An 11700-nucleotide genomic window follows, 5' to 3' on the forward strand; every position below is an offset into this window, starting at 1 on the left:
CCAAATTTGAGATTCCTAATTTTTCTTTGGGAATTTCTCAACATGAAACTGCCATTGCAGGCTCTTATGCTGAGAATCGTTCAAAAAGAATTAACAATCCTAGGTGTTCTGTTGATTATGTTGATTCGAAGAGTAAACAACAAGAAAAAGTGAAAAAGGTTTCTCAAATGGAGAAACAAAAGAAGAGAAAGGCTGGTGACAATGTTGCTAATGTTAAGGGCAAAAAATTTGCTAAAACCAAACATAATGTTCATGAGGATGATGATGCAGAGGTATATTTATGTTGTATATTTAGTTCGTTTGTTTTTTTTAGTTCAGTTATTACAGATCTGTGAATTAACCAGATCTATATTTTATGTGCATTTTAAGTATATTTTCTATTGTTGTGTTTTTTTCACATGTTTCTTCAGTTAATTCGTGTTTATTGTTCTTCACCATAACTGTAATTTTTAAGATTTTTAAGTATATTTGTGTATATTTTGTTGACAGTTATTACAGATCTGTAATTTACATATTCAGTCAATATATGTCATTATATTTTCAGTATATTCATATATATTTATTGTTGAATTACATTATATTTTTCATTGTCAATCACTGTTTTGTTGTATATTTGTATATATTTTTTGTTGATCCCTTTTTTACCTGATTGCGTTCACTGTTTTTTGTCAATCATATGTGTTTTTTGGCATGTTGTTTCAGGTATCTAAATTTTTGGTTACCAAGCACCCTGCTGTGGCACCATCTATGTGTAGATACACAAATGTTAATGTAATGCAAGATATTAAAGGCAAACTAACAGACCCACAAATGGATATGTTTAGGAATTCTTGTTTTGGTAAATATCTCAGAATGCAGCAATTGGATGTACAAGTACAGATTTTTCGGTGCTTTATGGTCAAAGAACTTAGGGGTAGCACATATAGGTGCTTTACATTTGACATAAATGGTAAAGTTCTGTGTTTCGGCCTTAGAGAATTTGCACTGATCACTGGGCTAGATTGTGTCTCTGATGAAAACGATTTTGTTTATGATAACTCAAAACCGTATAGGCTTATGGTTGAATATTTTGGTAGAAATGAGGAGAACCAACTGCCGGTTAAAAGACACGAGCTTATTGAGCGTTTCAACAAGACAGTTTGGGATGATAAAGGGGATGACGCAGTCAAGATGGCAATATTGTATTTCATAAATACGTGGGTACGTTGTGGTGAGCCAAACTCAACAGACATACCAAGGATCCATTTTGATGTTGTAGAGGACGGGAGATATAATGAGTATCCTTGGTGTAAAGATTCATTTAGAGAGTTGGTTCTAAGCATCGGGCAGAAATATGCTGGTTTTAAGAAATATTATAGGATTCATGGGTTGCCACTTGCTATGCAAGTCTGGTTGTATGAATGTTGCTCAAAAGTCCCGTCCACTATTGCAATTAAGACGGGGAATTTAGTTCCTAGAATTTTGAACTAGCGGACTACGCAAGGAAAACCAGAATTCAAGAGATTGATGGATGGCATGTTCAGAGACGACAAAAACCCGGTAAACCAGTTTTTTAACAAACTGAACAGTTATATTTGTTTGTGTCATTTACCATTTAACTGTTTTAATATGTTTGTTTTTCATAGTATATTTTGATTATATTTTGACTATATTTATGAAGTAAGTCATTTGTGATCAATATATTTTGACTATATTTTCCTCATATTTTAGTATGTTACCAATGCAGATATATATATGGTAATGTAGTTTCTATATTTTGTTGTTCACAGTCTTGTAGATTTGAGGAAGTTGTGCCAACACCCCATGAGTTGGAAACTCTTAATTTGCCTCTTGTTGCACATGATATACCAGACGTCAAACATGGAGTTAATGGTGTACATGGTACTGATTTGGTAGACGATCACTATGATGATTTTAGTACCACACCACCGCATCTGTCCAGTGGCAAACAGCAACAAAGGAGTGTCAATTCTGATTCCTCGTGATGCAAGAAATGGACACAGTTTCCCGTTTCTGTTTCTCCTTCTAGGAAACAACCATCACGGAAGGAATCTCGGATAAAAGGGACAAGGAAACCAGATGCACCTACAGGACCCGGAACAAATGAGTTTAAACTGATAAGGGAAGACATTCAGATTTTCAAGAAAGAAGTAGGCGTTTTGTTTTCAATATGTTTTTGTTACTTCATATTGCTTGTGTCAAGTAATTAACAATTCTAATTCTATTTTTTATGTTTCAAAACTGTAGGTGTTTGACTACATGGATAACAACTTCAAAAAGTTATTAGATGCAATAAAGGGCAATCAAACACCAGATAAGGTAAAAATCAAAACTAAAAGTTATGTTCATTAAATACATTACAGGCATTAACAAGCCGGTTTCCTTTTTTATTAATAAGATTTTTTTTTTAAGCTCGCTGATAGTAAAGCCCCGTCACATCAACAAGATGTTGGCATACAACACTCACATGAGAAAATCCAACGTCATCGTTCTGATAAAGGCACACCAACTGTCAACGCCGTAGTCGAAGACAGCATGGTAAAAATGGAAATTATTAACTTTTTAAGTAATTTTGATATATTTATTGGAAGACTTTATATTTTTTGTTGAAAAATTTTAAAGGTCCGATACACAATGTTGCAAGCTGACTTACATACTGATGGTGGGATTTCTCAAGGCAATCAAAGTGGCGGTGCAGTAAAGTTTTCAACCAAAGAGAATCAAGGTGGTGGTGCAACTTCCGCGCAGAGGAGTCATCCAGTGGTACTCATTTTTTCTCTCACTTTGCTATATTTGCAGTATATTTTCAAAGTAAAAATCTTGCAATTTATTTGTGTTTATGCTTACCTATAGTGTATTTACATATATATTTTTCACATATTCATTTGTTAGTGTGTCCCATTTGCTATATCTATTTGTGCTATATTTGTTATGATTGTGTTTATATATAATAGTAGTGCTATATTTGTTTTCGATTGATATTTTAATAGCTGTTTTTCATATATATTTTGGCTATATTTTAATTGTATTTTGACTATTATGTTCAAGGTTACTTATTCTGGTTTCTGTTGAATATATTTCAGATATATTTTTCATATATTTTGTCTATATTTATATGAAACTTTTAACTTTTATAGCAGTGCTATATATGTGTATTTGTTTTACTGATGCATTTAAATTTATTTGAACCATGTTTTTATTGTTTTAGGTTGAGGCAGTTGGGTTGCCAATAAATGGTCTGGTTTCTGTTGTTTAGGTGGATAGAGAAACCAGAGTTAAAAGTGATGCACAAACAGATGTAGTGCCCGTAACACCAATCCATTTAAAATTTGATGTAAGTACTGAAATGTGGCTTTTAAGGGTCAATCACATATCTTTTTGATAAGCAATAATTGATAAACACCAGTCGTTTTTTGTTTGTTTTTTTATTTCAGGAATCACTACAAGAAACAAGATTTATTGTGGCGACATATAGTGGCGACAGTATTAGCTGCCACAATAGTTACATATTCAGTGGCAACAAATAATGTTGCTGCAGAGGCTAAATATTTAGTGGCGAGCTATAATAGGTCGCCATTAATAGTTGTCACTAATTCTATAATTTTTCATTCCCGCTAATATCAAAATTTTGCCTCCATATTTTTAGTGGCGACTCGTAAATAGTCGCCCCTGAATATATTTTGTGGCGACCTGGTCGCTGCAAATAGTCTAATTTAATTTTAAAATAGAAACAAAGATAAAAGTAGAAAGTAGCAGCTCAGTCGTCTTTCTTATTTATTCCTCCATCTGTACAACATTTTTCTCCTTCTCAGTTGAAAATTCTTCAAATTTTCACTACTCAATTCGCTCAAATCTCTTAAATATGTATGCTAATACCACAAAATGTGACCATATTTTAGAGACCCAAAAGCCCTAAGTAAAAATTGTGACTCCATCAGGTACGTGCTCAAATTCCTTTTCGATGGTACATATTTTTGGCAAATTTCACCTCCATTTCTTTAACCCATTCGAAAATCTATAGGAATCGAGTTATCTAAATCGGAAGAAAGTTCAAAGTTAGAAGTTTGAAGCTGCAAGTGTTTGAAGTTGTTTGGAGTTTTGAAGTTGTTCAAAGTTTTGAAGGTACCATTCATGTTTATCCCTATTTTTATTTTTCATATTTTGTTGATTCTCGATCTTGACAGTCCTTTTTGAATTATCTCTTTTAATGGGTAAGCTGGAAGTTTCTTTTTGAAATTCTAGGCCTTTTGATGTTATTATTGTGATTGGATGTTCATATTACATTGGGTATTTTGAATGTAGTGATTTATGCAGAGAAAAGAGCTTCTTTTAGATTAAATCTATCTAGGTTTTTAGCTTTGAAGATGTATTCTATTGGTTTTCAAGTATTGAGTTATAAGAAATTTATTGAAGTATTTAATATGCAGAACATGTACTTTTGTTTCTTAAAAGAGAGATTGGTAAAGGTAGTTTTCTTTGCTGCTTTATTTACTTCAGCCCAATATACTCTACTCTTTGGATTTTTTGTGTGTGTATGTGTAAGTTAGTAAATATGAAGGCAAACACGAATTACTGCATTTCCCCTATATTTTTAAATGTTGATAAAGTAGTTAATGTCCTTATTTATATTTTCAAATATCCCGAAGTTGCATATGCAGCAAACTAGTTTTTGATTAAATCGTATTGAGTTTCGAAAAGGCTGTATTCATGTGATACTGCCTTGTCGAGAGACTCCCTGATGTTTAAACAATGTACTGATACTTTTACATGATCTGAAAGATCAAATAATCTCATTCTCACAGCTTATTAGATAATATGGACGTTATAACTCGATTTGTGGTGCATCAGATGAGTTTGCGGTTGACAGTTTATTAAATGTTGTATACGCTGAAGTAATGCCGTGATTTTGTTCAAAAACTAAGTATTGATTTCCGATTCTTCTTGTACATTAAACAAGCTCGAAACAACGGTTTTGGTTTTTAGAGATAGAATTTAGCATGTCCTAAAGAACACTTTTTAGTGAGATCTAAGCGAATCTGATTTGGTCATTTCCTTGGAGGTAATAAGATTTGGTATAAGCATTTTCCTTTTGCATTTAGTGAACAAATTTAAAAGCCCTCCTAGTTGTAGAAGACCAACTGTGTTTGCATAATTTCACTTTGAATACTGGTAGATACTGTTGGCATGAGGCTTGAAAAGATAAAACATGTATCTCGTTTGAAAGTTTGTTTTTTCTCTAAGAAACTGCCTCTTTGTGTGTTTACTTGTGATGATATCCAAGTCCTGATCAAAGTAGTTCTGCATTGTCTTTCTTACTCAAAAACTTTTTCCATCACCCTGCCTGATGTCATGTTGCTCTGAACTGCTGCAATTAGATGGTTGCACCTAGGATCCTGAAACTGTTATTAAACAGGTGCTGCACTCTGAGATTCTAACTGCTGCCATGTTTTTTGTTACAAGCAAGCTGGGCAAGTCCTCTATTGTTGACACTTTTTTTTTGATGAAATAATTGTTATCATTAGCATCAGGCATCAAGAAGATGTAAATTATAGGTAAAGTTAGAGCTACCTAGTAGCTTCAAAAGCAAAAATCACCTTGTTAGCTTTCTACAGTCAAAACAACTATCTTAAATACAGTGAGCTAACAAAGTCCAAAAAGTTTTCATGTGAATCTACAGGGGAGACATTTGCCCAACTAAATAAATACAAAAGACAGTTTGCTTTCAAGGTTGGTGTTGGGGTTGATAATCCATCAAAGCATCTTCTATTCCTCTCCTTCCATATGCTCCAAAAAATTGCAGCAGGTATGATTCTCCAAATGTTCTTGATGGTGTTATCAACCCTCCAGCTGCTCCAGCACTCGATAGCATTCTTGATGGTGCGAGGCATAACCCAACTGATTCCAAAAAGTGAACAGAACATGTTCTAAAAATATAATGTAAATCTACAATACAGAAACAGATGGTTGTTGGTTTCTGCCTTCCCGTGACACATGTAACATCTATTAGCCATATGAATTCCCCTTTTCATAAGGTTGTCCAGGGTCAAGCATGCCACATAAAGAGCAGTCCAGCTAAAACAGATGACCCTGGGGGGCAGTTTGGTTTTCCAGATTAGTTTCCAAGGCCAGAAATCAGTAATTCCATTTTGTTCCATAATCATTTTATATCCTTTCCTAACAGTGTATCTGCCATCACTTGCACCTCCCCATTTGAACTTGTCTGTGATATGTTCATTTAGTAGGATGTTGTTCAATGTGGCTAGAAGCCTGACTAGATCTTCAACCTCCCAGTCTTGAAGATTCCCCTCAGTGTGATGTTCCAGATGTGCCCAATCTTGTTTTGAGTGATGGTAGAGTCAGGATGACAAGCAATCTGAAAAATAGCAGGATAGTCATGTCTTAAGGTTGAGTTTCCCAGCTATTTGTCCTTCCAGAACCTGATTCGCTGACCATTGCCTGCCAAAAAGATGATTTTCTGAGAACTCTCCCCATATCCTGCATATATGCTTCCAAACTCTATTGTTGACACTTGTTTGGGATAAGATTATCACTTGCATAGCTTTTGCCTTGCTGCTACTGTTGTCAACTGCTGAACCTGGAGATTCTTGCTGCATTTTAATTTCCATTTGAGCATAATAACTTGTGCATTTTTGAAAGGTTCAGCTAGTCTACTATGAACTGTGGCTCTTTGTTGTTTGCTATGAACTATTGCTACTTTGATAAAAACAAATGCTACACTTTAAGGGGGAATTAGCTGCCTGCTGGTTTTGTTCTGTAAAAAGAATAGATACTACATTCGATAGGCTTGCCATACCTGTGGTTTAAATGGCCACCATGTTTGGTACATGTTGTTGTCCTTTAAAGAAAACATTAGTTGCACTTGGAGTTATACTAGTGGTTGCTGTATATTGTCTACTGCATGATTTATTGATCATATTCCTCGTAAATTATATTAATCACAATTATTCTTCTGATAATTGGAATGCACCTCTCATATAAAGTAGAGTATGTTTTAGTTATGAATATATTAATTTTTTAAATATGAAGTTTATATTGACTTATTCATGCTGACGCCTTTGCATAGGCCTCTTCTTAGACTTTTCCACTGTTTATCATTATGAAAAATCTAATTAATTAATTTATTCCTTTTTTTGTTGAAAAATAGGAAATGGATAAAAATTGGTTCAATATTAGGAATAGAGTTGACCAAAGGTATAGAGATGGAGTAGAAAGCTTTCTTAATTGGGCATTCAGTCAACCCGGGGTGAGTGCTATTATTCGATGTCCTTGTAAAGGGTGTATGAACACCGTGTTCAAGCTAAGGATTAATGTAAGAGGAGACTTGTTGAACAAGGGTTTCTGGGATTCTTATAAAGTGTGGGACTTGCATGGAGAAGTGTTAGTTAGAGTTGATGATGAAGTCGAAGATGATAGCATTGAAGAGGATAATATTACTGAAATGATTCACGATGCTTGCGGATATATGAATGTGGAGGATAATACTAATTCTTCTGAGGGCAATGAAGAGCCAAATATGCATGCAACAAAGTTCTACAAATTGTTAGAAAATGCTCAGACAGAACTTTATCCTGGTTGCACAAAAGTCTCAAAGTTGTCTTTTGTTGTTAAATTACTTCACTTGAAGTGTCTTAACCATTGGAGCAACAAATCAATGGATGAGTTGTTGAGCTTCTTTAAAGAAGTTCTTCCTGAGGGGTCATTTGTACCCAAATCTTTTTATGAAGCGAAGAAAGTTCTTCGTGACCTAGGCTTGGGGTACACCAAAATAGATGCATGTCAGAATGATTGTGTTTTATATTGGCACGATTATGTCAATGCCCAATCATGTCCAAAGTGTGGTAAGTCTAGATGGAAGTCAGAAGGACACAAAGGCAAGAAAGTAGCTCATAAAGTATTGCGACATTTTCCAATCAAACCAAGGCTTCAGCGATTATACATGGCAAAAGAGACGGCAAAGAAGATGAGGTGGCACAAGGAAGAAAATATTGATAATGGTGTCTTGCGGCATCCATCCGACTCAATAGAATGGAAATATTTCAATGAGCGTCATCCTACTTTTTCAACTGAGTTAAGAAATGTTAGATTAGGTTTAGCAAGTGATGGGTTCCAACCTTATGGGAATATGAGTTCCAATCATAGTATTTGGCCTGTCGTACTAGTTACGTATAATTTGCCACCATGGGATTGCATGAAAAATCCATATTTCATGATGACACTTCTTATTCCAGGCCCTAAGTGTCCAGGCAATGATATTGATGTATACTTACAACCAATGATTGAAGAGTTGAAAGAACTATGGGACGGGGTGGAGACTAATGATGCACACTCAAAATCTAATTTTCTTATGCGTGTGGCTCTCCTGTGGACGATTAATGACTTTCCTGCATATGGGAACCTTTCAGGATGGTCAACCAAAGGCAAGCTTGCATGCCCTTGTTGCCATAAAGACACACAATCAGTTTCCTTACGTAATAAGTTATGTTATATGGGTCATCGTCGCTTCCTTCCCATAAACCATCCATGGCGTAGAAACAGGGTGTTATTTGATGGGAAAGTGGAAATGGGGGCTGCACCTAGCCCTTTAACAGGTGATGAAGCACTTATGCAATTACAAGATTTGGGCAATGTGACTTATGGTAAAGTGCAAAAGCGAAAGCGTAATGTTTCTAACAATGCTTACAATTGGAGGAAGAAGAGTATCTTTTTTCAATTGCCTTATTGGAAGAATCTTATGTTGCGACATAACCTTGATGTGATGCATATAGAAAGAAATGTGTCCGATAATATTTTATCAACTGTGATGAATATGGTTGGAAAGACAAAGGACACGTTGAAAAGTAGATATGATTTGGTGGACCTTGGAATCAGGCAAGGATTGCATCCAATTGAGGATGGGGACAATATTTTGTTACCGGCAGCATGCTATGCATTGTCCCTACAAGAGAAGTTGAAGGTATGTGATTTCTTAGCTAATTTGAAGGTTCCAGATGCCTTTTCATCAAACATTTCAAGGTGTGTTAACATACTTGAGAAAAAGATACATGGATTGAAGTGTCATGATCATCATGTATTATTACAAGACATTTTTCCAGTAGCTATACGTGGTTTGTTGCCTAAGGAAGTCTGTGAACCAATTATAGCCTTAGCCAAAATTTTCAAGAATCTATACTCTAAGTGCTTGACAATTGAAGATCTTGATATCCTAGAGGCTGAAATTCCTATCATATTGTGCAAACTTCAAATGGTTTTTCTTCCGGCGTTCTTTGATGTCATGATTCATTTGACAATTCACTTGGCAAGAGAGGCAAAACTTGGTGGACCAGTTCAATATCGGGATATGTACCCTATTGAGAGGTAACGTGTCTTTCTATAATATAAATGCCACATATTTAGAATATCATATTCTACAATTATATTAATCAGAAATCTATATATAGGTATTTGCGAACACTTAAGTCATATGTACGCAACCTAGGTCGTCCAGAAGGTTCAATTGCAGAAGGTTATTTGGCAGAGGAAAGCCTCACGTTTTGCTCACGATATTTAAAGAATATCTCAACCAAGTTCAATAAACCAACTAGAAATGACGATGGATCTAGGTCAAAGGGTGAGATGTCCATCTTTAAAAACAGTGGGCAACCAAAAGGTGCTGCTACAGATAGCAAGAAGCTACCTCATGATGAGTTCAACCAAGCATGCATGTATGTGCTTCAAAATTGTGAAGAGGTGTCGCAATTCTTGGAGTAAGTCTCTTATTTATTCCAAGATAATTTCACATTGAGACAATTCAATTAATCTTCATTAACACAAAATGTAGGGAATACACGAGAGAGATTGAAAGTCAAGGATCAATGAGAGCTCATAGGATGCATAACAATGAGTTTCTTGATTGGTTTCGTGCACGTGTAGGTGTTTACTTAAATGACACTTTTACTATTAGTGTAATTATCCCAAGGTGTTATATTGGTCATAATAGTGTTGTTTGTTTCTGTAGATATTTGTGTTATCTACACAAGGATGCGCAAATGATGATCTCATAAGCTTAGTTGTCAGTCCTGACCCATTGGTTCATCGATATTCAACATTTATGGTGAATGGATTTAGATTTCAAACAAAAGAGCTTGTGAGAAAAACACAAAACAGTGGAGTTCTTGTTAGAGGAGATGATTCAGACCCTAATAAGGAGTATTATGGTGTATTAGAGGACATTTATGAGTTGTCTTATGTGGGGAACAGGAAAGTTTACCTATTCAAGTGTCATTGGTGGGATGTGGCTCGCCTAGGAAGAGGATATAAAATTGACAAATATGGTTTTACAAGTGTGAATACTCATTGTGCCTTGAATACAAATGAGCCATTTGTGTTGGCGTCTCAGTCCGAGCAAGTCTTTTACTTGAATGACATGGTCAATAAAGATTGGCCTGTTGTTGTAAAGACAAATCCTCGCGACCTTTTCAATATTCCTGAAGTTGAAGATGAAGCATTACTTAACGAAGAAGTTTATCAACAAGAGGAATTTGAATGTAATATTTTGCGTACCAATGACCAACAAACTGAGATTGAGGTATCTTTACATAGGGATGATATTGAACCACAAACTGTTTTGCGTACCAATGACCAAGGAAATGAGGAAGATGATTTCATTAATGACAATGATATAGATGTATCCGAGAATGAAGAAGACGAAGAAGAGTTACTTGATGATAATGATGGAGAGGACAGTGATACATCCTCTTGAAGATAAAGAAGCAAAAACTGATGATATAGATGACTATATCTTGTTTTGAGAAGTTCTCTGTATTTTTGTTCTTATTAGGCTGACATGAAACTAAAAACCAAGATGTTTGTAGCTTTACTTTTATAGAACTTCTCTGTATTTTTGTTCTTATTAGTTCTCTTTATAGATAGAATCAGTGTTTAAGTAAAACTAGTGGTTTACTGTTAACATTTTCATCAATAAAGGTACAGTTATGAGCAAAATGTCTCACATTTTTATAAATGATTGATTTAATATTTTGCTTAATGAATTGATATTTTCTCCAACATATAAATATATATTTTATCATCTTTAATTTCTGATTATGATACTTATCTTTTTTTAATCTGATGTTGCAGGAAATGAGAGGAACTGGACGAGGTAAAAGCGGGAGAGGCGGGACAGGCTGTGGACGTGGAAATTCTGGAACGACGTCTCAACCACAAATACAATCAATAGGGATTAACGAGGTACCTTTGGAGATAGGACAATCAAGTAACCCAAGTCAAGGAACTCTACAGTCCGGACAAATATCATGTAACCCTCTCCAAAGAACATCTCCAGAGACACAATCATCAAGGAATCTAGAAGAAAATGCATGCCCCTCTCCAGAGGCTGAAAATGCTGCAGGTTAGTTCTCTGTTATAGTCCCTCGTAAAAGGAGAATGACTTACTGTAAATCCTCCTTTAGGGTAGAGGGGGCTTGGAGAATGACCTTTGATTAATGGCAAGTGCATCTACGGGCTTTAACCCTTAAAGAAAACATTAACTGTATAAAGAACTGGGGGTTTAAGACACATACATACATGCGTGGTTTCTCTCAGGGTTTTATATTTTCCCATGAACAAAGAAATTCATCATCACATAACAATTATTATGGGGTAGACTTATTTTCCTGATCCTTTTCAAATGCTTATTTCTTC

General features: G+C 35.1%; 1 protein-coding gene across 1 annotated transcript; it reads left to right on the forward strand.

The window, feature by feature from the left end:
- Window positions 1-7168: 7168 nt before the first annotated feature.
- On the forward strand, window positions 7169-10759 carry LOC132613249 (uncharacterized). Its single transcript, XM_060327279.1, has 4 exons — window positions 7169-9375; window positions 9459-9764; window positions 9839-9962; window positions 10016-10759. The coding sequence occupies exons 1-4, from the start codon at window positions 7169-7171 to the stop codon at window positions 10757-10759; spliced, it is 3381 nt and encodes a 1126-aa protein (XP_060183262.1).
- The last annotated feature ends 941 nt before the right edge of the window (window positions 10760-11700 follow it).

Source organism: Lycium barbarum, chromosome 10 (genome assembly GCF_019175385.1).
Source record: "Lycium barbarum isolate Lr01 chromosome 10, ASM1917538v2, whole genome shotgun sequence".
Taxonomy (NCBI): domain Eukaryota; kingdom Viridiplantae; phylum Streptophyta; class Magnoliopsida; order Solanales; family Solanaceae; genus Lycium; species Lycium barbarum.